Consider the following 27,854-nt stretch of genomic DNA (forward strand, 5'->3'; position numbering starts at 1 on the left):
GACCATTCTGGAGTGGCTTTGGTGGTGGTGGCGGTTCAGTCGCTCAGTCGTGTCCAACTCTTGAGACACCATGGACGGCTGCCCGCCAGCTCCTTTGTCCGTGGGATTTCCCAGGCAAGAATACTGGAACAGGTTGCCATTTCATTCTCCTGGGGATCTTTCCGACCCAGGGATCGAACCCACGTTTCTTCTGTCCCCTGTGCTGGTGGGTGGATGCTTTACCACTGACCCATCAGGCTGTTAACCGAGTGTCTGGGCCACTGGTTTGAATGTCACAGATCCAGAGCCTCAGCCGTCACAGGGCCCTGAACCTTTTCCAGGCGTCTGCCTTTTTCCACCTCCAGAGCTGGATCTTTCTCTGATGGGTCCTCAGTGAAGACCACTGTCTTACTGGTGACTGTGACTTGCCTGACCATCACAACACCATGTCCACCCGGTGGACATCCCCGGGTCCGGACATCATGGCCATCATGCGCCTCTGCCTCCGCCTGCCGCAGCTGTTCCCCATGTGTGTGGCCATCTCCCTGGTGGCCAGCAGGGCCACTGAGCGGGGAGCCGTAGGAAACTGGTCCCTGTCCATCTGGTGCTCCTGTTTCGCCATGACCCTCATGGTATTCATGGTTGAGTTCTATGGGTTCCATTCCCACTTTCCGTTTTTCTGGTTCAACTTCCCCATGACCTATGCCTGCTATGCTGCCCTCCTCTGCCTCTCAGCCTCCATCATCTACTCCATCACCTACGTCCAGTTCCTGCCTGACGGTCCTTACCGGGACCGGGCCATCGCCGCCTCTGCCTTCTCCTGTGCCGCGTCAGTGCTGTATGCCATAGATGCGGCCTGCACATGGGGCGCCCGTGGATTCAACGAGATCCCCTGCTGTGTGCACACCATGCCAGGCCTGCTGAAGGTGCTGGAGACCTTAGAGGCCGGCATCATCTTCACCTTATCATCAACACCTCCCTGTGCCTGCACCAGCCGGCCCTGGAGTGGTGTGTGGCCGTGTGTTCCATCTGCTTCATCCCAGCAGCCCTGGCCATCCTGTTGAACCTGTCTGAATGGGAATGCAGGCTGCCGGTCCCCTTCCCCATTTTCCAGCTTGTGCTCACCCTGCTCTCCGTCCTCCTTTACATCAGCGCTCTGGTCCTCTGGCCGCTCTACCAGTTCAGCGAGGAGCTCGGCGGGCAGCCCCAGAGGTCCAGTGATGGGGCTGCAGGGACGAGCTCACCTACGACATGTGCACCTGGGACCAGCGCCGGGCTGTGGCCGTCCTGACAGCCGTCAACCTGCTGGTTTATGTGGCCGACTTGGGGGACTGGGCCCGCCAGGTTTCTGTAGGGACTGAGGACCAGCCCAGGGACTCCTGATGCTCTGCTCACAGGAGGTCTCTTCACTGAGCGCTGCCTTCTCTGATGTCCCCTTCCTGGCCCCCTCTCTCCCTCCTCACATCCTTCCTATTCATCTCACTCTCTTTTCTGTTCCCTTCCCTCCATCTGCTCTGTCCCCTTCCTGTTTTCCTTGATTGCCCAAGTCCTGTTTTGCTTCTTTCTCTTGCTTCTCTCATCTTTCCCACACTTTCTGCTTTTTTGCCTCTTTTCTGGGCATTCTTGGTTTTCTCCTGTGTCCTGACCACCTCTCCCCATCTTCCTTCTTCTGATCCTCCTTCTCTGCCCACTGCCCCCTCCCGCCTCCAAAGGTACTGACTCCACAGCACACAGCCCTCTGTATGATTTGGTCCCCCATTTCCCATGGGAGGGGAGTGTACAGGGCACCTGCACTTTAATTTAAACTAAAATCTCTGGAGGTCTAAAATCTTCGGTGGCAGGAGTCTTGAAGCAGAGACCCTGGGTCCCTGGTCCCCACCTGGTGCTCCAGGTAGGGTGTTCCAGCCCCATCGGAGATTGGCTCCAGAATTTTTGCAGACTCACTAAACACCTGCTGCCTAGAGGCCATCTTAGAGGAATCCAGGGGTAGATACTGTCCATCCCAGCTACTCTCTGGGGAATCAAAGTAGGAGCTGGTGAAGCAACACAAAAACTTTAAGACAGCTGTCTGCAGTGTTGGTGAGGGGAAGCGATGTGAACCTCCTGCCTCAGTGATCAAAACAGCAGGTCCTGCCTCTGCAGGGAGAAGAGCATGGCCACTGCAGCCTTAAGGTGTGTTAGCCTGTGATTTTTTTTATTTTCTTTTTTTCCTATCTTCTGATCAGAACGGCAAAAATTACTGGGTGACTCTGTTCTTAAAGGGGAAATTTAAGAACTTAAAGTTCTCTTGGGCAGGTTTCTTTGTAGGGAGTGGGGGTTGCTGCTTCCATTGTCAAAGAAACTGCATCATCTGAGGGGGCACACACGTGTGTTTCTGTGTACTGACCGCTTCCTGCTGCAACTTCTTGATTCTCTGGGACTCAGCCACAATGTGATCTATAAAATACATATAATTTAAAATTTTTTCTGGAGCTTCTGGTTCCCAAAGATCCTATTGTCAATTATAGAGAAAACCATCTTCCCGTCTCCATTTACAATGTCCTTTTTAACCTCAACATAAAAGTGAAAGAAAATATAAGCCCCCCAAAACAAAATCTGCATATTCTAATTGCTCCAGATTTGCCCAGAGCTCAGAACAGTCCTAGCCAATTTCCACCCTCACCCAAACTTGGGTCTCTGGGAGCCCCTCCCACTGACTCCCACCCACCCCTGAACCAGAGCCTATATGTGTGAGCCAGCCTGTGACACAAGACATTGAGCCCCACCCTAGTGCCAACTTCCTGTCCCGTAACTCTTAAAGGGGCCATGACAGCACCTGGATGCCTCTCTAGAAAGGTATGTTCCTGTTTGCATGCTCAGTGCGTGCATGTGTGTGTGTGTGTACATGTGTGTGTGCCTGTGTGCTCCCCTGCCTTGAGACCAAAAACCCTTTACAGTAACTGGTGGCAGTGAAGGCCCCACAAATCTCCCGGTCTCAGCCACAAAGCCTGAGAGTCCAGCATCCTGGTGTCAAAGGGACAGAGGGGCTCCAGGCAAGCAGAGCTGTGGGGGAGGGGAGGGGAAGGACACCCCCCCCCCCCGCACCCAGAGCTGCCCCTCACTCCTGTACTGAGATGAAGCATGTGATCTTCACCCAGAAGCAGGTGGGGCTCCCAGGAGCCCTCAGGAAAAACTTAAGAAGGAATGAAATAAAACTCATATATTAAAGCAAGGCAAGAAAAATTTCAACATAAAATTGTTCTCTGCCCTTTGGCCTCCCCCCTCCCCTCTGCTGTGCATTGCGCATCTGCAGCCTGTGTTAGGCAACACTCCCCAGGGGCAGAAACACCTGAACCACCATGAAGACGAATTTCCCTTGTGTAAGCCATGTAAGTCCTCAGAAGATAGCACTACTTACTTACTGAGGACCTGGTTAGTGTCAGTAACCATATCACCAGTATTCTGCGTATTTTACAAGACTCTTGTTTCTCTTTAACAGATCTAGGATTGAGTCTGTGATAAAAAATAACGGTGACTAGATTCCTCCAGAAGATTCATATAACATATAGTTTTATAAAATCCATGATTGTAATAGTGTGACTCTAGATACAGGAAGAAGCAACAGGAGGGAACCATTTCCTATAGGCTGAAGAGGCTAGTAAGACAGATGGGTCAGAGGATTAAGGCTCACGTTGGATTGCCGAAGAATCGATGCTTTTGAACTGTGGTGTTGGAGAAGACTCTTGAGAGTCCCTTATACTGCAAGGAGATCCAACCAGTCCATTCTAAAGGAGATCAATCCTGGATGTTCATTGGAGGGACTGATGCTAAAGCTGAAACTCCAATACTTTGGCCACCTCATGCGACGAGTTGACTCACTGGAAAAGACTCTGATGCTGGGAAAGGTTGGGGGCGGGAGGAGAAGGGGACGACGGAGAATGAGATGGCTGGATGGCATCACCGACTCTGTGGACATGAGTTTGGGTGTACTCCGGGAGTTGGTGATGGACAGGGAGGCCTGGCGTGCTGTGATTCATGGGGTCGCGGAGAGTCGGACACGACTGAGCGACTGAACTGAACTGAACTGAACTGGATTTCCCTAGTGGCTCAGATGGTAAAGAATCTGCCTGCGATGCAGGAGATCCAGGTTCAATCCCTGGGTCAGGAAGATCCCCTGGAGAAGGGAACCCCTCCATCCCCATGACCTCTGCCACATATGCTTGGTTGTGAACATGTTTCTTGTCACAACGTGTTTCTGCCGAAACTGGCCTGTGGTCCAAGTCTCCAGTGATGCTTGTCAGAAAAACAAATTTCAGACTTCCCTTGTGGTCCAGTGGTTAAGAATCTGCCTGCAGTCACATGTTCAATCCCTGGTTCAGGAAGATTCCACATGCCTCTGGGCAGCTAAGACCACGGGCCACAACTACTGAGCCTGTGCTCAGCAACCAGAGAAGCCACCGTGGCAAGTAGCCAGCACACAGCAACTAGCGAGTAGCCCCTGCTCAGCTCAACTAGAAAAGCCCACACAGCAACAAAGACCCACCACAGCCAAAAATAAAATACATAAATAAATAAAAAGAATTTTAAAAAACCCTGAAGGATGGGATAGGGAGGGAGGTGGGAGGGCGGTTCAGGATGGGGGACCCATGTACACCCATGGCTGATTCATGTCAATGTATGGCCAAAAACACTACAATATTGTAAAGTAATTAGCCTCCAATTAAAATAAATTAATTTAAAAAAAAGAAACACCTGAACTGCTTCCAGGTGCCCCCACAGTCTGAGATCTCCCAGACTCCCTTGTTCCTGCACATTCCTTGACTTTCCACTTCTTCAGAGTCCAGCTCAGCAGCCCGAGTAGTTGTGTCCTGTTTGGAGAGCTTGTGTTTCCTTTAGAGAATGCAAAATCCTTTCTGCTGGATGTACAGAGAGGCTGACCCTAAGCAGAGGAAGAGGAAGAGGAAGCCCAGAATGAGAGGGAGGAGGATTCTACGTCCGCGGATGGATCCACAGTCACATGTGGTCCTGCCTCCTGTTAAGTGGCCCCACAGCGCTGGTCTGGTCCCCCAGGGATGAACCTTGAGTAGCTGGAGAGCCCAAGAAATCTGGTATCTAGTTTCAATTCTTCCACAGGACAAGTCACGACCACAGATGAGTCTTGTCCCCGATCTGAACCTCAGTTTCCCATTTGTAAAATGAGAAAACTGAACTAAAGTGGTAGTTTTTAAGCTGTGTTCTCTGGAGCCCTAGGTTTCTGATGAGGCAGTGGGGTTTCAAGGAGGTGTTGACCTCACCTAGCACTTTCTCTAACCAGAGTAGACTTGCCTGAATCAATCTCCTACTCAAGATCTCATTTGAGAAAAAGATTGGAAAGGTTGAAAACAACCCATGTACTCATCTTTAGGATGCTGTTTAGTAAGCCAAGGTACAGACAGGAGAAGGGAATACTCTACAGCTGGAAAAATATAAGGATGCTCTCAAATAAGGATCGTAAATATCTCCAGGATATGTTAAGTAAAAGGAGTAAGATACAAATCTACGTGCAGTATGCTATTTTTTATGTAATAAAAAAGGAAAAGATAAAAATAAATACAATTGAATTTGCTTGATTTGTATTAAGAAGCTTGAGAAGGACTCTGGGGAGTTCAGTGGAGCAGCGGTTCTGGAGGGGTAGGGGAGATGAGGGGAGAGTGGATAAAGCCACAGGTAAAACCAGGTTTCTCAATGTGTGGCTTTTTTAGAATATCTTTATTTTGAAACATTCCAATATATTATATTTTTAAGAAAACAAAACTGAAGTTTGAAAAAATGTACCAAGTAGAGAAGAAGGGTCAGGGGAAGGATGGTTGGCAGACGGTCTCCATGTTCTCTGCAGCTTTGATGGACAGACTAGGGGAGGAGCTGAGAGATGCCCACACAGGCCTGTCTCCAAAGGCAAAGGGAAGGGAGGCGATTTGGGTCCAGGGGTCTGGGGCAGTGAGGGGTGCTTTGGCCTCCAAGCCAACTTACTTGGTGACCAGGGCCTTCCCCAGCCCTTCAGCACACACATTTAATGGAGAAGCCCCCAGTGCCCAAGCCTCAGGCCCTTCCCTTGCTGTCTGCCTGGTCTGGGCTCCCTGTTTCTCGAGGCAGAGGCCAGAGGTTCCCTCCTCAGCCGACCAGCCAGTCAAACCTGGGGTGGGACTTGTGCTGCCACAGAATGAGAAGCGATTTGATTTGTCAGTTGCCTACATGATTAGAAATTTGCAAGCATCTTTTCTTCTAATAGTATTCAAGCCTTGGACCTGTCACTTAATCCCTGTAGGACTTTGGCCAAGTTATTCAACCTCCCTGTACCTCAACTTCCTTATCACAAAGTGAGCAGAGTAACAGCCCCTACTACACACAAGATCACACATATGAAGCACCTAGAACTGTGCCTGGTGCCCCAAGAGCCCTGATAAATGCCGGCCACTGTGTCACTTGGTCGTGGTCCTGGGCTGTGTGACGGGCCCAGGACCATCACTCACTCAGGGAAGGAGAGGAGCTCTGTCAGGTGGGGAAGCTCAAGGAGGAGGATGCTGAGGTCAGACATGAGACATCTTATCCAGCATTGGGTAAGAACGGATTCATCCCTCCGTCCTTCCTTCCTTCCATCACTCCATCCGTTTCCTCGCTCACTGGCAGACACCAGGGCCTGCGGCAAGCTCTGGGAATAATGAGATCACAGGGGAGCAGCCCTGACCTCAAGGGTCTCATAGGAGAGTGAGGAAGAGGAGAGAGAAATCCAGCCAGCGCGACCGCAGGTGTGTGGGGACTCAGGTAGGTCAGGGGTCCAGAGGGCCATCAGGAGCGGCTCTTTCTTTATTAGGACCAGTGGTGATGGTGCTGTTCATGGGTCCCCACCTCCCCCAGCCCAATGCTGGGCACCCTGTCCTTGGGATCTCAGTCCCCCTTCTCAGCCCTTTGATGGACTGGACCCTGATCTCATAGAGGGAGACATGGAGCCAGGTGGGTTGACTGAAGCTGGGGTCTCTCTAGAGCATCAGCCTGTCCTTCCCCATGCCTGGGCTTCCTCCACTGAGAGCTGGCTGAGCAGGAGGCAGGGGCCCAGGGTGGGGGTGGGGCCACAGCACATGCTGTCCTCTGGGGTCTTGATCCTCACCTCGGGGCCACCTAGGAGATAAGGGAGGGCCCTTCCCACCCTCCCCAGCTTTTCCCTCCCCTGGGGTATCCAAGCCCCAGAGCCAGAAGCAGGACATCAGGTTAGAGATTTCCTTTGGGAAAGCTTTTCCTCTGGGAACCCTGGCTCCTCTTCTTTCCAGGAAGCCTGAAGCCCTGGAAGGACTCTTGGGCTGGGAGTCACGGAGCCTGGGGGTCACCTTCCAGGCCAGGCAGCACCACTGCCCCGGCTTTCCTGAGCTTCAGCTCAGCAGCTGATGAGGGCATCTAGAGGGTCCCTGGAGCCGCCCTGCATCCACGTTAAAGACCCAGCCCCTCACACTGCCTGCCAGAGTGTCCCTCAGGCTGGCTCTACCTGCAAGTCAGTGAAATGGTCCAAGGGCTCCACCTGGTGGCCACTCACAGCCAGACAAGCAGCTGAACACAACAGGTTCCTAAGTTAACAATCAGCAGAGGTTGGACTCCAAAAGGTGAAAGATAAGGTAGGGGAGAATCCAGAGAGATCAAACTGTACTTCCCTCTCCCCTTCCCTAGCCAGGCTTTTAGAGGTCAGTGGTACAAATGGGAGGCTGCCATCATAAAACAGTCTGAGTGTAAAGCCCTGGAGTTTGGAGTCGGATGGGTTTGAATCCCTTGGATTTAACCTCACTTGGAGCCCCTCGTCCCTCAGTGGGCTATTGAGGACACACCCAACAGGGCTGTGCCCTCTCTCTGCATGAACAGGCAGCCAAGGGACTTGGAGGCGGTGAAGCTGGACCAGTGACCATAGTCCCCCTGGTGGTACTCAGCCCTTAGGCCAGTGGCTCATCCTTGGCTGCACAGCACAGACGCCTGATGTGGGAAGCGCTTCTCAAAGCATGGTGCCTGGATCAGCACAAGACATCAAGTGGGTATTTGTCGGGAATGCAGATTCCTGGGTTTCCTCCACCCAGACCTGCTGAATCAGAAACTCTGGGATGGGGCCCAGCGGCCCCCATGTGATGCTCAAGTGATGGAAAGGTACCTTCTGTGACTTGAATGTCTTACGCATCAGAATCACCTCTGGAAGTCAAAATACTAACAGGTACCTACCCCACCCCCCACCCCCCACCCCCCACCCCCACATCCAGGGATTCTGGTTCAGTGAAGCTGAAGAGGGGCCCTGTCAGGGATTAAAATAACAACTCTGCAGGTGATTCTACTGCACAACGTTTGGTGTCATCCTCAGGAAACAGTTCCCCCTTCTGGGCATAAATGCTGCTAGAAAGGCAGGTGGAGGTAATTAATTGTATTAATTGTCACATGGATTTCTCTCTAGACTCACAGATTCAAGACGTTAAGGAAACTGACACTCCTTGACGCTGACATCCCTTAAGCGATGGGAACACTTGAGCGCCCGTCCCAGTTCATGTTGGCTGCCCTCTCAAGTCGGAGAAGGCAATGGCAAGCCACTCCAGTACTCTTGCCTAGAATATCCCATGGATGGAGGAGCCTGGTAGGCTGCAGTCCGTGGGGTCGCTAAGGGTCGGACACGACTGAGCGACTTCACTTTCACTTTTCACTTTCACACATTGGAGAAGGAAATGGCAACCCACTCCAGTGTTCTTGCCTGGAGAATCCCAGGGACAGGGGAGCCTGGTGGGCTTCCGTCTATGGGGTCACACAGAGTCGGACACGACTGAAGTGACTTAGCAGCAGCAGCAGCAGCCCTCTCAAGTGCTGGCTGGGATCCACAAACACCTGGCTCAGAGAGAAGGAAGAAAAAGAGGAGGATCCAAGGGAGTAGAGAAAATATAGAGCTATTTTATTGCTAAAAATGCATTTTACAAAAGCAACAGAGTTTTTGTTCTGAAGAGACAAAAGGCCTCTAGTCCTTGCGGAGGGGCAGAACTCCACCAGGCGTGCAGCCCTCACTGCTCTCGAATTCTCCTGGAGATGCGGTAGAGCTCCATGGCTGCCCTGGCGTCTTCCACCGAGTTGTGTCCCAGCACGCTGTCCTGCAGACACAGGACAGAGAAGGGACTGGGGGCTGAATCCAGGTGCCGTGGGATCCGGGCCTTCCCTGCTCACACCCTGAGTCCAGGACTGAAGTGGGTCAGGGTGAGTCTCCAAAGCCTCTGATACAACAGACTCAGCTGGTGGCTGGAGCAGGCCTGACTTCAAGCAGTTCTCACAGGGAGCCCAGGGCCCGGGGAACATGGACACATGTTTCCAGAGTGCTTCTTGCTCAGCACGTTGAGAACAGGGCTCTTCAGTGAATCTAGGAGCTGACACTCTGTCCTGGGTCCCTGGTGCCACAAGCCCTGCAGAGGGCCCCAAACTCACTCCCATCCCCTGCTTCCTGCACAGTCCTGCTCCCCAGACAAGCTGCCTGCCCCCCACTCCTCAGACCGCGGCTCGGGCTCTCCCCTCCCTCGGCCCTCTCTCCCGCCTCCTCCACTAAGACACACCCTTCACCCTCCACTCAGACTTGGTGTCCTGTCTGCCCCCGCCCTCCATCTCTGCTCAGGACACCTGCCCTCCCCTCTAGGGACACTCCCCTCAGATGTGTGATGGTCAGGTCATGGGCCTTCAACCAAGAGTTTCTCAAGGACCAGCGGGACCTTGCTCACTCAGGTCCTCAGCCTCTGGTCCAGCCTGACCCCAAGCAGGTGCTTCTTAAACATCTGCTGAGCCCAAGTGGCCGCAGCTCCTAGTGTCCAGCCCGCCTCCCTGGGCCCTTCTGCCCTGGTGAGCCCCCAGCACACGCCTGCCCCCGCCTGGGGCTCGGAGTTAGGGCCCGAGAGCAGTATCAGCTGCAGCCTGATGGGCGCTGTGTGTAAAAGGTGCGGCTCCTGGGGACACCCAAGGTCTGCACTCTACACCGTTCCCCGAGGTGGGCTGGAGGGTGAAGCCTCAGTTACCCACAGGGAAGCTGGCCTGACTGAAAACAAACTTAATCACCTTGAGGGGCTGCCTTCCCTTCCCTGGCCCTCGGCCTCACCCTACAGGCTTCCCGAGTCAGCTCTCAGATGGACGCGGTGCCTGCCCTCCTTCTGGGGGAAGCCGGCACCTCTCAGAGCACACAGCCGCTCAGGACTACATGCGGGAGCTGGGGTGAGCAGAGCATCTCTGGGGCCACATATTTGCTCTGGAGGCACTGGGGGACTTTAGAGCCCTTCAGGGAAGGCCAGCCCCCCACGCCCACGCCCTCCAGGTAACGGGGTGGCCCTCACCTGGATGCGCCGCCCGAGGAGGCGCTGGCTCAGCACGCGCAGGGAGACCCGCCGGCAGTACTGCAGGCCCGCCTCGCGCCACAGCAGCCGGTCGCCGGCCGTGTCGTAGATGGCGTAGTTGCTCATGTTCTCCTTCAGCGCCTTGAAGTCATGCTTCAGGTCGTGGCCCACCACCAGCTTGCCCTTCAGCACCTGCAGGATCTGGCCAGGAAGACACGGGCCCCACATGTCACCCAGGGCCCTTCCACGTGGGTCTGGGACAACTCGATGCCATCAAGGGGGCGGGCCTGGAGCAGCCCCTCCTGGACTTGCTGTGTGAGCATGAGCAAACCACCATCCCTCTCTGGGCTTGGGACATGTATATCAGGGAGAAAAAGAGACTGGAGCAGGCCCTTTATCACCTTCAACAGTTTAGCTCTGCCCGAAGGCCTATCCCAGCTTCTTTGGTGGTTGCCTTGGGGGTTTCCCTGGTGGTTCAGATGGTAAAGAATCTGCCTGCTAATGTAGGAGACCGGGTTTGATCCCTGGGTTGGGAAGATCCCCTAGAGAAGTGAATGACAACCCACTCTACTGTTCTTGCTGGAGAATCCCATGGACAGAGCAGCCTGGCAGGCTACAGTCTGTGGGGTCACAAAGAGTGGAACGCAACTGAGCGACTTATAGTTTACTTTGAATAGCAATGCCAGTGATCCCATGAGCCAGGCACTCACTGGTGCTCATCACATACAGTATGTTATTTAATCGTTTCAACAACCTTCCTGTGCCTGGTGGAATAATAACCTCCCAGAGATGCCCACTTCCTAATCCCCAGGACCTGTAAACATGTTACATGGCAAAGGGAAAATAAAGCTGCAAATGAACTTCAGGTTGCTAATCAGATGACCTTAAAAGAGGGGGAGTTTCTGAGACTTCCCTGGTAGTCCAGTGGTTAAGAATTCAACTGCCAAATGCAGGGGACACGGGTTTGATCCCCAGTCCAGGTACTAAGAGAAAGCTTACAGGCAGCAACAAAGACCCAGAGCGACCAAAAATAAAACTAGGGAGAGTTTTTGGATGATGCAGAGGGGCCCAGCATTATCCCAAGGTCCTTACATGTGAAGGTCAGAGAGTTCTGACTTGAGAACTTGACGGTCTGTCTCGGGCTGTGGAAGTGGAGGAAGGGGCCGAGAGTCAGGAACACAAGAATCTAGGAGCTGGGAAAGACACGGAAATGAATCCTTCACCAGGCCTCCTCCGGGGTTTCCCGGGTGGCTCACGGGGTAAAGAATCTACCCGCAATGCGGGAGACCCGGGTTCGAGCCCTGGGTCGGCAAGATCCCCTGGAGAAGAGAATGGCTACCCACTCCAGTATCCTTGCCAGGAGAATTCTATGGACAGAGGAGCCTGGTGGAGTACAGCCTATGGGGTCACAAAGAGTCGGACGTGACTGAGTGACTAGCACACATCAGAGGCTCCAGAAATGAATACAGCCCTGTGGACACTTCAGTCTCAGAAGAATGAGACCCCCATTGGGTTTCTGAACCGCAGAACTGTAAGCTGATAAATGTGCATTCTTTTAAACCACAGTCTATGGTTTTGTTATAGCAGCTGTAGAAAACCAGTACAGCTATGAGGGAGGGAGGGCTATGTTTAACTGAAGTTTGCAGTTGAAAAACGCTGAACTATCAAGAAGTGGAGTGATTTACTCAAGGTGATTCTGATGATTTTTAAATATTTGCAGATTCCTGACACTCCTCTCAGAACAGATGGAGCCTAGGACTTCCTTGGAAGTCTAGCGATTAAGAATCTCCCTGCCAATGCAGCGGACATGGGTTTGATCCCTGGTCTGGGAAGATCCCACATGCCGCAGAGCAGCTAAGCCCAGGTGCCCCAACTGCTGAAGCCTGAGTGTAGAGCCCGTGCTCCGCAACAAGAGAAGCCACCACAATGAGAAGCCCGTGCCCCACAACTAGAGAAAGCCCACTTGGGATGCAGGAATGAAGAAGATCCAGCTCAGCCAAAAGTAAATCAAATTTTTAAAAGAAAAGAAAACATGCCATCTGATCCCTTCACCTTGCATATGAGCCAGGCTATGTGATGTCTCACCTCTCAATGGAGCCAGTGTCCCAGGATCCCTGAGTCACTCTGAAACCACCATGCTGGGGAAACCACTCCGAGTTAGGGAGTTGTGCCCAAGGAGCCCCAGCCACAAGACAGGTGTGTGAACGAACCATCCCGTGATTCCAACCCCGGGCCTGCCAGGTGCCTCAGCCGATCAGCTGTCCCTGTCCGAGCCCTGGTGACATGAATATTGACATTGTTTGGAGCCCCTGGTTTTGGGGTGACTTGCTAAGCATCGTCTGATAACTGGGACAGTCACACAGTTATTTCACGGCAGGGCCAGCCCTCAAAGCCAGCGGGCATGGTTCCAGTGCCTGCTGGCCATGCCAGCTGTTATATGGAAGAGCATCCTGCTCCCAGCCCCTGCCAGCCCCCCGGGCAAGCTGCAGGGAGCGACCCTGAGAGCGCCCCAGCCAGGTGCCCTGCCCGTGTGCCCAGGCCACCCCTCTTGCTTCTAGTCTCACCTCCTTTCCCACGGTGGCCAAATGGAGAGCCTCAGTCACTGGCCACACAGAGGGGTCACCTTTCCTTCCCTTGGCTGCCCCTGGGGAGGACGGGGTTGGGGGGTGCTTGGGGCAAGCTGTCCCAGGTGCCGTCTGGGCAGCAGCTTGTAGCCGTCTCAGGCCCACCTCGGACAGCTCTTCAGCAGCCTTTGTCTCTTCCTCTGTGCCCAGGAAGGAACCTCTAGGTGGCTAACACCCTCCTGTGTCCTGCTTCTGCTTCTAGTTGCTTCCCCAGACGTCAAGTGGGACCTTTGACTTGCTCCCCTTTGTGGCCACTTTGCAGAAGAGAAGCCGAGTCTCCCAGAAGTGAGGTGAGAGACTTCCCTGGTGGTCCAGTGAAGAATCCACCTTGCAATGCAGGGGAAGTGGGTTCGATCCCTACTTGGGGAGCTAAGATCTCACACACTATGGAGCAAATAAGCCAGCGTGTGTCAACTAGAGAAACCATGCCCTGCAAGGATAGATCCTGGATGATGCAACAAAAATCCTGCATGCTGCTACTAAGACATGATGCAGGCAAATAAGTAAATTTTTTTAAAAAGTGAGGGGACCTGTCCACAGTCACAGCACTGGAGACAGGGTGGGTCCATCCTACCATCAGCCCCTCCATTACTGAGGTTTTGTTAGGAATGGTGGTTCAGGCGGTAAAGAGTCTGCCTGCAATGCAGGAGACCTGGGTTTGATCCCTGGGTTGGGAAGATCCCCTGGAGAAGGGAATGGCAACCCGCTCCTGTATTCTTGCCTGGGAGAATCCCCTGGATAAAGGAGACAATCCAGGGGATCACACAGAGTCAGATACAACTGAGCAACTAACACTTCCCTCCAGACAGACTCCTGCCCAACCTAGGGACTGGAGAAAAAGTTCCAAGAATTAAGCCGGGCCACTCCTGAGAGACACCAGTGCTTGTCACACTTGGGCTTAGGGATCAGCTAGTCAACCTCACCAAAATCTGGATTTGAGTGCATGATTCTGCCTTTCTAACAGGTGGTGCGGATGCTGGAGGTCTAGGGGGCCCCTGAGCGATGAGAGCACACGACCTCTGAGCAGAGGCTGGAGGAGAACCCTGTGGCTCTGCTGGGAGGCTGGGGGTCACATACCTTTCCTTGCTGAGGTCTTTTATGTTCCTGAACAGTGGAGCCTGTTTTCTTGTCTAGGAGATGACTCAGGTCTAGATCACACAAGCCCTGAGGGGGCTGTGACATCCCAGAGTCAACTGCAGTAGCTGGTCCCAGGCTAAGAGGGCCAAGTCATCATGGGATGGCTTCCCGGGAAATTCATCACTTCCTGAGCCCATGGTCCCCACGGAGGGGGCGGGCACGGTTACATTCAGGACCATGAGACTCATCATGAGACAAATAAAATGAGACGAAGTGGACCAGAAGTAGAAGGATGATGAAGCAGGAAAAGGAGGAGGCCTGTCTCTTCAGCAGAGAGATGTCAGCTCTTCAGGACAAAGATTCTGGATCTTGCTGTGTGGTCTCAGGGAGGCCAAGGACCATCTCTGGGTTTCAGTTCCCTCTTTGTAAAGGGACAGCCTGGAGAGGTGAACTCCACGGACTTTTTGAGGCAAGGCAGAGAGGGAAATCCAGCGTGGTGTGGAGATGCCAGCTGGCAGGGCCTCCGGGCTGTGTGACCTGCTGGCTGCCAACCTGCCCTGAATCAGTGTCGTGAGGCAAATGTGCCCAATGCACTGGGTGGAGGCTCAGGCTCCTGGAAAGAACCGGAAGGGGTGGGGGAAAGGGACATTCATCCATCCGTTCTCACTGCTTGGCTCTGGGTCAGGTACTTTCCACACCTCATCATGAGGCCTCACAACAAGAGTGTTCCTAATGTCATTTTACAGTGGAAGGGGCTGAGGATTAGAGAGGGTAAGAGGCTTGCCCAGGTCACACAGCGGGTGAGTTGACTGCTGAAATGCCATGTCCAGACCTGCCTGAACCTGTCACTATTATTACAGTTGTTATTATTACCATCTATTGAGACTCTAGGGGTTGTAGTAGCATTATTAATTTCAGAGTTGAGATTAATAATGTCTGTTTGGGGAATAGAATAGATATATGAACGGCTGGGGCTTCCTAGCCCCAGGTGGCTCAGTGGTAAAGAATCTGCAAGGAGACACAAGAGATGCATGCTCCATCCTTGGGTTGGGAAGGTCCCCCGGATGAGGAAATGGCAACCCACGCCAGTATTCTTGCCTGGAAAATTCCACAGACAGAGGCATCTGGAGGGCTATGATCTATAAGGCCGCAAAGAGTCAGGTGTGACTGGGGCACATACACACATGTGTGACTGAGACCCTTCACTGTTCACCTGAAACTGTCACAGCATTGTTTGTTAATTGGCTGTGTGCGTGCTCAGTCGTGTCTGACTCTTTGTGACCCTATGGACTGTAGCCTGCCAGACACTTCAGTCCATGGGATTCTCCAGGCAAGAGTACTGGAGTGCGTTGCCATGCCCTCTTCCAGGAGATCTTCCCTATCCAGGGATCAAACCCTGGTCTCCTGCATTACAGGCGGATTCTTCACCAACTGAGCCACTGAGGAAGCCCTATTAATTGGCTATACCCCAATACAAAATCTGTGGAAAATTCTGAAAGAGATGGGAATACCTGACCACCTGACCTGCCTCTTGAGAAATCTATATGCAGGTCAGGAAGCAAAAGTTAGAAGTGGACATGGAACAACAGACTGGTTCCAAATAGGAAAAGGAGTACGTCGAGGCTGTATATTGTCACCCTGCTTATTTAACTTCTATGCAGAGTACATCATGAGGAATGCCAGGCTGGAAGAAGCACAAGCTGGAATCAAGATTGCCGGGAGAAATATCAATAACTTCAGATATGCAGATGACACCACCCTTATGGCAGAAAGTGAAGAGGAACTAAAAAGCCTCTTGATGAAAGTGAAAGAGGAGAGTGAAAAAGTTGGCTTAAAGCTCAACATTCAGAAAACAAAGATCATGGCATCCGGTCCCATCACTTCATGGGAAATAGATGGGGAAACAGTGGAAACAGTGGCTGATTTTATTTTGGGTCACTCCAAAATCACTGCACTTGGTGATTGCAGCCATGAAATTAAAAGACACTTAACTCCTTGGAAGGAAAGTTATGACCAACCTAGACAGCATATTGAAAAGCAGAGACATCACTTTGTCAACAAAGGTCCATCTAGTCAAGGCTATGGTTTTTCCAGTAGTCATGTATGGATGTGAGAGTTGGACTATAAAGAAAGCTGAGTGCCAAAGAATTGATGCTTTTGAACTGTGGTGCTGGAGAAGACTCTTGAGAGTCCCTTGGACAGCAAGGAGATCCAACCAGTCCATCCTAAAGGAGATCAATCCTGAGTGTTCATTGGAAGGACTGATGCTGAAGCTGAAACTCCAATACTTTGGCCACCTGATGCAAAGAGCTGACTCATTGGAAAAGACCCTGATGCTGGGAAAGACTGAAGGCAGGAGGAGAAGGGGACGACAGAGGATGAGATGGTTGGATGGCATCACCAACTGAATGGACATGAGTTTGGGTAAACTCTAGGAGTTGGTGATGGACAGGGAGGCCTGCCGTGCTGCGGTCCATGGGGTCGCAAAGAGTCTAACACAACTGAGCAACTGAACTGAACTGACTGAAGAGAAAAAAATAAATGACTAAAGCGATAAGATGGCTGGATGGCATCGCCAAGTTGATGGAGATAAGTTTAAGCAAACTCCAGGAGTTGGTGATGGATAGGGAAGCCTGGAGTGCTGCAGTTCCTGGGGTCGCAGAGTCAGACACAACTGAGCAACTGAACTGAACTAAACAATGCAAAATAAAAACTTAAGAAAAAACAGTGATGTAATAACCTTAAATGGGGCTTCCCTGGTGGCTCAGAGGTTAAAGCGTCTGCCTCCAATGCAGGAGACCCAGGTTCGATCCCTGGAGAAGGAAACGGTAACCCACTCCAGTATTCTTGCCTGGAGAATCCCATGGACGGAGAAGCCTGGGAGGCTACAGTCCACGGGGTCACATAGAGTTGGACACGACTGAGCGACGGAATGGACAGACGGACGGAATAACCTTAAATAAAATATTATCTAACAGAAAAAAATTCATTAATTAATAATTTTCACTGCTGAACCCATGACAGCCCTCAGTAAAGATTTCTGATTCCAGAATATGGGCCCTATAAGGCGGGGATTGTCATAACATCTTACCAAAGGGGGTGCCGGGTGGGGTGTACCATGTCACTCATTAGGGGAATGACAGGCCCAGGTGTGGAATCTGCCTGCATCCTCTTTCCACTGTGTTTCCCCTCTGGTCCAAGTATTTCCCGGATGGGCCTGATCGAAAAATCACAGGGGCCCTTGTTAAAAGACCAGAGGGCGAGGCCCCACTCCAGACCAACTGAAGCATCATCACCAGGGAGGGGCATTAGCGAATGTTCCAGGGTATCCCTCCCATCCACCGGGTTTGGAAATGCCGGCTCTGAGCTCTGTCCAGCCCCTCAGAGCCCGCTGCTCCCATCATGCATCCGTCTTTCCATCTGTCCATGCATTCATGCCTGGGTGCCAGGAGAGGTGATTATAAGGCACTCTGAAGAATGCTGCCCTTGTGGAGGTCCCCGACTGCCATCGTCAGGAGTGGCCCTGGACCCCCTCTTCCCTCCTGTCCCCTGCCAGGCTCTCCGGGTGTCCTGGCCCCTAGCTTGCGTCTGCTTCCCACAAGGCTGCTTAACCCACGGAAAACCTGGATGACAAAGTTGTCCTCCTTCACCTGGCTGAGCCCCAGAAAGACATGCCAGGTTTCGGGACCCCAAGGGGGTCCTTGACCCAGGCAAGGGCTGTGGCACTGGTACAGCTGAAACCACTCCCTGTTCACAAGCTACTGTGGCTTCATTTCTGTTTCCCACCTAAACTATGACGACTCACAAGGTTCAGTTTCTCTATGTGCGAACTAACAGCATCATTAGCATTCTCCAGTCCCAGGCATGGGGTGGATGCTATTCACTAGACCAGGTTAACATTAGAAGAGCATTTATTTACAAAAGTATGTTACGGACTTTCCCTGGTGGTGCAGTAGATAAGAATCTGCCCGCCAATGCAGGGGACACAGGTTCAATCCTCACTCCAGGAAGATCCCACGTGTCGTGGAGCAACTAAGCCCGCGTGCCACATCCTGAGCCCACACGCCTAGAGCCTGCGCTCCACAAAAGAGAAGCCACTGCCGTGAGAAGCCCACACACAGCAACGAAGACACAGCGCAACCAAAAATAAAACAAATAAATAGAAAACTTAGGGTTTTTTTTTAAAGTGAGTTACAAGTTATTGACCATCATCATTAGATTAAAACATGAATTAAAAGAGTGTTGAGGGGTTTCCATGCTGGTCCAGTGGTTAAGAATCTGCCTTCTAGTGCAGGCGACGTGGGTTCCATCCTTGGCTGGGCAGCTAAGATTCCACGTGCTGGGGGGCAACCAAGCCTGCAGCCACAACCAGACAGACGTCCAGGCACCACAATGAAGAGTCTGTGTGTCTCGACTCAGAGCCAAGGCAGCCAAATAAATAAATATTTTTTTAAAAAAGAGCATTGACCTGTCAGGTGAGAGCTCTGAATCTGGGCACTGAGTTGTAGCCCAGCCTGCTGTGTGTCCTTAGCAAGTCGCTGCCCCTCTCTGGATCTCGGTCTCCTCACAGGGGTTCCCTCCTGTGCTGACAGCCTGGTTGATGGAGCTCAATGTAGACCAGGGTTCTCAACCTTGGAACTACTAACATTTGGGGCCTGATACTTCTTTGCTGTGAGTGTATGTTCTGTGCATTGTAGGATATCTAACATCATCTCTAGCCTCAAGCCATTGGATATCAGTGACAGCCTCCCCGCTTTACGTATGCCAATCAGAAATACCTCCAGATGTTGCTAAAACTGTCCCCTTGGGGGCAGAATCATGGTGCACTGAGAACCATTGTGTTAGATGACAGTCAGACCTACAGGTGTCAGAAGATAATAAGGCAATTACCTTGCATAATTAAAGCAGAGTCGGAACTTCCCTGGTGGTTCAGTGGTTAAGAATCTGCCTTCCAAGGCAGGGGACATGGGTTCGATCCCTGGTCAGGGAACTAAGATCCCACATGCTGTGAGGCTACCAAGCCCATGTGCCACAACCACTGAGCCCAGACACCTCCACTACAGACCCCAAACGCTCTAGACTCTGTGTGCCCGTACCAAAAAAGAATACCACGTGTGACAGCAAAGATCCTGAGTGCAGCAACTACGACCCAACACAGCCAAATAAATTTAAGATAAATAAATAAAAGCAATATAACGCCATTACAAAAAATAAAAAAGAGAACAGGGTGTGGGGAGACCACTTGAAGCTTCAGTGCCCTGTGGCCACAGTGCTCCTGGGTGTCCCGGGTGGACTAGCGGGCTTAGTGGCTCCTCGGAGCCTGCCTGGCTCCTACGACCTGTTCGATGGCTCACTGCTAGCCTGGTCCACTCGCCATTCCCATGGGAGGAAGAGACAGGTTGGTGAGCCGCCTTTGGAAAATGCCTGCAAGAAACCTCGACTCACCTGAGAGGTGTCACCTGAGAGGTGTCACCTGGCCTTGTGGGTCTAAGAAATGGCTAGTAGACTTCTGCCCTTTGGTCGAGTCCCCCCGTACATCTCGGGTTCTATGAACCTGGCCTTTGGGATTAAAATACTGAGGATGACAAGTGGGGTCAATGTGTCTCGATGTCTTTGTTCATGAAAACAAACGTCGGGGGTTTCTCTGGTGACTCGGTGGCGAAGAATTGCCTACGAGTGCAGGGGAGACAGGTTCGGTCCCTGATCCGGGAAGATCTCACAGGCAGCAGAGCAACTAAGCCCGTATGCCACATCTATTGAGACTGTGCTCTAGAGTCCGGGAGCTGCCACTACGGAAGCCCTCTCACCCTAGAGCCCACCTCGAGCCCTGCAACTAAAGAGGAACCCCACTCGCCGCAACTGGAGAAGAACTCCTGCAACAGTGATTATCCAGCACAGTCAAAAGTAAATAAATAAATAAAATTTTAATATAGATATTTTTAAAAAAAGAAAATGATGGCAGCTGCCTCATCCCTCGGCTTCACTCTCATGCCACACTGACGCTGTCCGTGTGTACGCCAGGCATAGAGAAGACTCTTGAGAGTCCCTTGGACTGCAAGGAGATCAAACCAGTCAGTTCTAAAGGAAACCAACCCTGAATGTCACTGGAAGGACTGATGCTGAAGCTGAAGGTCCAATATTTTGGCCACCTGTGGCAAACAGACGACTCATTGGAAAAGACCCTGATGTTGGGAAAGATTGAAGGTAGAAGGAGAAGAGGGCGACAGAGGATGAGATGGTTGGATGCCATCACCGATTCAGTAGACATGAACTTGGGCAAACTCCTGGAGATAGTGAGGGACAGGGAAGCCTGGTGTCCTGCAGTCCATGGGGTCACAAAGAGTCGAACACGACTTGATGACTGAAAAATACCACCAGGCTCTTAGCATTCACAGTTAAGTGAATTCACAGGGTTCACACACTGATCGCAGGATGGGTACATCGCAGAGGAAGTCCTGGGGACAGAAGTTGAGTCTCTGCTCCTCCCCTTCCTTGGACAGTCTGCTCAGCCTTGTGCTTTAGTTTGCTCATCTATAAAATGGAGTGATGAGACTACCTTCCAGGCTGTGGTGGGGTGTTGAACCCGCTTAGAACAGGGCCTGGACATGTTGCTGGATACACCTGTGCTACTTTGTCATATAACTCCTATGTCACAGAGGAGCAAGGGGCACAGAGAGGGTTAGCAACAAGCTGGAGGACATGGGGCAATCAGGAGGCAGGGCTGGGACTGGACCCACATCCATCCAGGTCTGAAGACAGTGTGCTTGCCCCCTGCCCCCTGCATGAATTACTGCATCTTGACAGCAAAGACCAACATGAGGGCAGAGGCAGTTCTGGTCCACGCAGCTGCCAGGACTCCTGTGCATGCTAAGTCACTTCAGTCGTGTCCAACTCTTTGTGACCCCATGGACTGTAGCCCACCAGGCAAGAATGCTGGAGTGGGTTGCCGTGCCCTCCTCCAGGGACCCTTCCTCCCAACCCAGGGACTGAACCTGCATCTCTTAGGTCTCCTACATTGGCAAGCAGGTTCTTTACCACTAGTGCCACCTGGCAATCCCCAGGACTCCTGTACTATTAAGAAAATCAATTCAACTCCAGTCCCACAAACATTCTCAGGGCACCTGTTATGTTCAAAGCACAGTCTCCAACCTGGGGTAGATAAAATACCCTGCAAGAGCTGCAGAGCTATGCAGACCCATGTGTGTGGGTAGGCAAGCTCTAAAGTGTGTGGTCTATGGGACTTCGGTCCAGGTGTTAGGGCTCTGCACTTCTACTGCAGGGGGCACGGGTTCGACCCCTGGTCGGGAGTTGAGATCCTGCATGCCAAGTGTGTGGGCTATAGCAAGGAGGATGAGACTCCCAAGTGGATAGAGTGGGAGTGGGGAGGGTGGGGGGTGAGGAAGAGCATCACACAGGACACCCCTGGCCTGAGTCTGCCAAGATGGCAGTATTTCTAGGGGAAGGAATGGGGAGTGGGAGGGGGACGGGATGGGGCTGAAGCACTGGGCGGTGATGGCTGAGGTGAGAGAGATGCCAGGAAAGGTAGGTAGGTGGGGTTTGGGGGACCATGGACGTTAGGGGGACTCTAGGCAACGGGTAGCCTTTGCAGGTATTTGAACCAGGGGGTGGGGATGAGAGTGGGGACTGTGATCTGAGCCAGGCCTGGGGAGGTTTCTCTGACAGCCGGGTGGGAGAGATGAGCAGGGAGCTTACCCTGTGCAGAAAACGAGGACCAGAATCTAAGCCCGCGGTTCTCAGGGGAATTTGGAGAGGGGACTGGGTGTAAAAGTTGAGTTTCTGCCCTGCCCTCTCCAGGGGCACATGGAGAGACTGTCAACCCTGAACAAGCCACTGTGCTTAGAGCTACAGACCACATCACCACACCCAGCGTTCACAAGGCCAGGGAGGACGCATTAGCTCCTCCTTCACTGATGAGACAACAGAGACTCAGAAAGCGTCAATAATAACTTGCCAAACATCACACCAACCAGTTAGTGACAGCAGGAAATGTGAACCACAAGGTGGTTCCAAAGAGCTGCCCTGTCTTTGGATCCCCGCCTCCCTCCTTGTACGGCTGTGATTGTGTGTGTGAGTGTGTGTGTGTGCGCGCGTGTGTGTGTGCGCGCGTGTGTGTGCACGCGCTCAGTTGTGTCCAACTCTTTGCGACCCCGTGGACTATAGTCCCCAGGCTCCTCTGTCCTTGGGATTTTCCAGGCAAGAATACTGGAGAGGGTAGCCATTTCCTTCTCCAGGGGATCTTCCCGACTCAGGGATTGAACCTGTGTCTGTTGCATCTCCTGCATTGGTGGGCGGATTCTTTACCACTGGAGACACCTGGGGAGCCCTCTTGAATGGCTCTTAAGCGCCTACTGTTGGCAGCACTCCGTGTTACACACCGGAAAGGCCTGGCATCATCTCCAGCTGAGAAACAAAAGCATTTCGGCACCAAGCATGGATGAGGACCGAGGTGTCCTGATTCCTAGGCTGGGGCCTGAGGGCGTCCAGGGAATTGCATTTCTCTGCCGCCTCCTCTCCCCTGCTCTGGACTCTTCTGCCCTTTCTTCCACCTTGGGGTGGGGAGGGACAGGGAAGGAGGTGAAAAGATGCCATGCCACCCACCTGCTTGCTTCGTGGGGATCTGAGCGTGGGCAGCTCCATGCAGGGAGCTCCCTGGGCCTCCCATTGGCGCCTGAACAGCCCCACCTCTCCACGTGTCGCCCTCCCCTTGCTGCTCTCTGTCCTAACGTTTCCGTCGTGCCCATCCTCCAGATGCTGCCGAGGACTAAGATCCTTGCAACGGCTCCTCAGTCTGACTCTCCTCTCTACTGTCATCTCCTTCCTCACTGCCACCCAGTCTCCCCAGCACCCCAGTTCAGGTTTTCTTGACAGTGGTTTTGATCCTGACATGCTGTCACTCAAGAACCTTCAGTGGCTCCCTATGACACACTGAGTTGCAGGCCCTGAATCCTCCCACCCCTTTGGCAAGCAGTGCCAGCCTCGTGCAGCCTTTCCAGAGCCACCCTGACATACTGTGCCCCCTCCTCTGGGCTCCTGACTATCCTGTTAGCACCTCTAGCACAGTGCTGTCCAATAGAAAGAAACATAACATGAGCCACGTGTTAATTTTAAATCAGCAGCAGCCATATTTTAAAAGTTAAAAGAAATAGGTTAAATTACCTTCAATATGTTTTATTTAACCTAACATACCAAAATATTATCATTTTAACATATAATCCATGCTAAACATTATTGAGGCATTTTACAGTTCTTTTTTAACTTCAGGTCTTTGTAATCCAGCGCGTATTTTATATTGACATCTCAGTTCAGACTAGCCACTTTTCAGGCGCTCACTAGTCACAGGTGATGCTCTATTGTACACACAGGTCTAGAGGTTTTGAGCCTTCTACATTCTATTTATCTGAACTTGTAAGAGACACTCAGTGATATGGGTTGAATACGTTCCCCCTCAAATCCACTTGTTGAAACCCTAGTCCCAACCATCTCAAAATGTGACCTTTTTGGAAATAGGGTCACGGCAGATGTTATTGTTAGGATGTCATAATGGAGTATGTTGGTTCCGTAACACAGGGGTCCCCAACTACCAGTGCATTGCCTGTTAGGAACCAGGCCACACAGCAGGAGGTGAGAGGAGGCACGAGCAAAGCCTCCCCTGTATTTCCAGCTGCTCTCCACCACTCACATCACCACCTGAGCTCTGCCTCCTCTAGGATCAGCGCTAACCTTAGATTTTCAGAGGAGCACAAACCCCACTGAGCTTGAATCATCCTGAAACCACCCCCCAGGCCCCATCCATGGAAACACTGTCTTTCATGAAACCAGTCCCTAATACCAAAAAGGTTGGTACTGCTGCCCTAGCAAATACGACTGGGGTCCTTATAAAGAGGGGAAATCTGGGTACAGAGGCATACACAGAGCCGTGTGAGCGTGAAGGTGGAGATTGGGGTGACGTTTCTCCAGACCAAGGAACATCAAAGATGGCCAGCAGGACTTCCCTGGGGGTGCAGTGGATAAGAATCTGCCTGCCAGTGCACGGGATGTGGGTTCGATCCCTGCTCGGGGAAGGGTCCACACGCCACAGAGCAACTAAGCCATTTCACCACAACTATTGAGCCCGCAACTACCAAGCCAGCGTGCTGCAACTACTGAAGCCTGTGCGCCTAGAGCCTGCGCTCCAAGCCAGTGAGAAGCCTGTGCGCCGCGACGAAGACTCAGTGCAGCCCAGAATACATGAACAAACAAACAGACGGCCAGCAAACCGCCTGAGTCTGAGAGAGGGACACAGGTCAGGCTTTCCGTCCTCAGAAGGAGCCTTCTGACACCTTGACCGGGGACTTCTATCCTCTAGAATTGTGAGGACAGACTTTTCTCTTGTCTAAGCCACCAGTTTGTGGTACTTTGTTTCTGCAGCCCTAGCAAACCAACATTTGTTCAAGTGCCTCTCAGTTTCCTCATCTGTAATATGGGAACAAGGGAAGAATCCTAACAAGTAACAGGTTTATTCTGTTCTCTGTGTGTATGTGTGGGTTTTTTTGGGCGGGGGGCATGCCACACAGCATGTGGGATCTTTGTTCCTCGACCAGGGATCGAACCTGCACCCCCTACACTGGAAGTGCAGAATTTTAACCACCAGACCTCCAGGGAAGTCCCTAGTTAATAATGGGTTTTTAATACTTCTATAGGCACTCTTTCCAAGCCCTTTCTCAATCCTCACAATAATCCTGTGAGATTGCTACTGTTATCACTCCCATCGGGGAAATGGGATACAGAGAGTTCAAGGAACATACACAAGGTCACTCAGCAGGTAAGAGGCAAAGCCAGGATTCAAACCTGGCCCTCTTAGCCCTGACCTAACAGCTCCAGAGGACGCTCCTGGCAGGCTGCTTTGTGAGGCGTGAATGAGCTCCCGGATGAAACTTGGGGAGCATCCAGTGAGTAGCCAGTGCTCAGAAAACAGTGGCTATTGTTGTGGCCTCCTCTCTGGCACAGGGAGCCGCACACATGCGCAGTACGTGGGACTAACGTGAACCCTGGGTCTTGATGTTCTTCGTGAACTTCCCCAAATTGAGCTCACCTTCCCAGAAATGACTAAACCCTGGTGCCACTTCTAGAGGGGTTGAGTTTCCTTTTCATTGAGTGATTCAGAGAAACAGAAAGTAAACTGGAGGTGTCGCAATTTGGAGGGCAAGAGGACTGGGAGACTTTGGCACGCCCCACCCACCTGGAAGGATGGATGGCCTGTGGGGGTCTGGGAGCAAGCTCTCCCACGGCTCAGGGAGGGGCCCCCTGCCAGTGAGGGCCTCCAAGACCCATCCATCCCCCATTTCCTCTGCCAGGCTCCCCAGAGGCAGCTGGTGTAGGGGAGAGAATGGGGAATCTAGCCCCCAAATCCGTGTGCAGGGAGCATCAGGCGGGACTGTGTCCCCATCATGAGACCAGCAAGGTGGACCAGATGCCGTGAAGGCTGCTCCCAGAGACGAGCCTAAGGTTGTCTGATGCCTGATCCTTGGGGATGCGATGGCCACACCAATGGGTGTCTCACGCCCTGGTGCAGGGGTGGCCGGGAGTTGGACATGGCTGGAGTTACAGGTCGCGGATCAGCACCCAGGGGAAGCGCCAGAGGAGCGTGTATGTGTGGGGGTGTGTGTGTATGTTGGCCCGGCTGGCATCTGGCCCTTCACTTACCTCCAGCCTGGCCACGGCAAACGGGGTGGCCCCCTCCATGTTCCGAGCTGTGATTCCGCTGACCGGGGTCCTGTAGTCAGTGATGTCACCCTCGGGCCGGATGAACTTGTCGTACAGCACAGAGCCGTGGTAGTCCACAAGGCTGCAGCGAGCCAAGCCACTCTCCCGGAAGGGCCCCAGCCCCACCATCTCGCAGTCCATGGCCACCACGTCCGCACTCCTTGCCATGTTCCACTGGGACCCTCAGATGTGCTGGACAGGGGGCAGCAGGAGAGCCATCACTCGAAAGGCTGGCTGAGGTCCCAGGCGTCCTCAGCCACCTCCCAGGCAGCCAACACCCTCTGCCCTGCCCTTTGTCACAAACACCACCTGGCACAGAGAGAAGCTGGCTGCTTGCCACCCCAACCGGCCTCTTCACCCGGTGATCCCACGGCCTCTCCCAGATCCTGCCAGGCAGCCTCGGGATCAAGATGCCCCCCTCCCACCACCACCCCTGGCCACCGCCCCGGAGAAGTGTCTGGAAGCCCCCATCCTGTCTCCCACTCTCACCTGCCTGCCTCTCTGATGCCCCTTTCTCGACTACTGCAGTTGCACTTAGCAGTGACTCATCTCTGACTTCAAGCCGGGAATCTGACCCTGTTTCAGTTTCTGGTTTGTTATCAAGTGAAGTCAGGGGCGGAGGCCAGGCACGTGGGCTGGGCTGCCTCATCTCCTAGGGCTGCCGGCCTGTGGGGAGCTCAGTAGCCCGAGTCAGGACTGACGAAGCTGGCCGCCGGCTCCGTGTCTGGGTGTCCCATCTTTCTTTGCCCCTGCCCCTCCACGTAATCCCTCAGGCCCGCCCCTCCTCAGGTGATGCGGCTGATGTGAAAGATTGCAACATCTGTCTCTTTCTCTCTCACCCTCTGCTCAGAGAATAAACATCCCCGGGACTGGAGCCCGCGGACGGTCCCACAACTTCCGGAGCCACCACCAAATTTGATGCTCTGTGAGGTCTTTCACAGGGGCCTGGGAGAACCGGCTTTTGGGACACTGAGGTTATTCTCTGGGAAGGGCAGAAGGTTGGGACACAAGGGGGGCTAGCCCCCACCACTGACCCAGCAGAGGCAAGTAGGCAGTGAGGGAGCTCTAGGGCCTCCACTGGCTCAGGAGTGTCTCAGAACAGTCATGTCTGCCTTTGAAGGGCTCTGCCTCCGGCTATGCTGACACTGAGGACAAGGAGAAGCAGGCCTGCGGGGAGCCCCCACCAGCCTGGCTGTACTACCTAGGGGCTATAAGCCTGGTGTGCTGCAGCCTATGGGGTTGCAAAGATTCAGACACAACTGAGCAACTGAACTGAACTGGATTGATGCTCTGAGAAATGGAGTATCTCCTGCCATATCCGTAGACAAGGATGTCACCATCATCAGCAGGGTAGCCCTCCAGTGTGAACTGGTGAACCCTAAGGGCACTCAGGAACGTAAGAGTACCTGCAATCTAACAGTCATCAGACTGCAGCCACCTCCATATGGTGAGCCCAAGGGAGCTCAGGATGTGAAAAGAACACAGGATACTGGCCTGGGATAGCTGAGATGCATATGAAAGGAATGTCTCCAGTGAACCCAGATTATTGCACCTTCCCATGCATAGAAAAGCACTAAATTCCTTAACTGGAGATACCTGTGCATGCATGCACGCTATGTCAGACTGTTTGCATCCCTATGGACCGCAGCCAGCCAGGCTCCTCTGGCCATGGGATTCTCCAGGCAAGAATACTGGAGTGGGTTGTCATGCCCTTCTCCAGGGGATCTTCCCAACCCAGGGATCGAACCCACATCTCTTACGTCTACCTGCATTGGCAGGCAGGTTCTTTACCACTAGCACCACCTGGGAAGCCTTTGGGATATCTGGTTTTCTTTATTAACAATAATCTTTTGATGTTCAGACTACCCAAAACTTTTGCAAAACTTTTGTTACAAAAGTTAAAAACTTTCCTTTTGTTTTTTTTTGCAAAATTTTGTTTCAAAACCTCTGTATAACCTGGCTCCTCCCCTCACCTCTCTCAGGGTCACTTCAGATGCCGTCTCCTCGGCCTGAAATGAAAGTCACTTGGTTGTGTCCAACCCTTTGCAACCCCATGGACTATACAGTCTATGGAATT

At 52.6% G+C, this 27,854-nt stretch overlaps 1 protein-coding gene and 1 pseudogene across 1 annotated transcript; one reads left to right on the forward strand and one right to left on the reverse strand.

Annotated features, from left to right (window-relative positions):
- The first annotated feature begins 425 nt into the window (after positions 1-425).
- Positions 426-1,362, forward strand: LOC129550262 (myeloid-associated differentiation marker-like; annotated as a pseudogene).
- Positions 1,363-8,881: 7,519 nt separating this feature from the next.
- ISG20 (interferon stimulated exonuclease gene 20) lies at positions 8,882-26,508 on the reverse strand. Its single transcript, XM_055417769.2, has 4 exons — positions 26,267-26,508; positions 25,718-25,969; positions 10,314-10,514; positions 8,882-9,095 (listed from the first exon to the last, which is right to left on the reverse strand). The coding sequence occupies exons 2-4, from the start codon at positions 25,943-25,945 to the stop codon at positions 9,009-9,011; spliced, it is 516 nt and encodes a 171-aa protein (XP_055273744.2). The 5' UTR covers positions 25,946-25,969; positions 26,267-26,508; the 3' UTR covers positions 8,882-9,008.
- Positions 26,509-27,854: the final 1,346 nt, after the last annotated feature.

Source organism: Moschus berezovskii, chromosome 21 (genome assembly GCF_049115385.1).
Source record: "Moschus berezovskii isolate FMDL1 chromosome 21, NW_MosBer_1.0, whole genome shotgun sequence".
NCBI lineage: Eukaryota > Metazoa > Chordata > Mammalia > Artiodactyla > Moschidae > Moschus > Moschus berezovskii.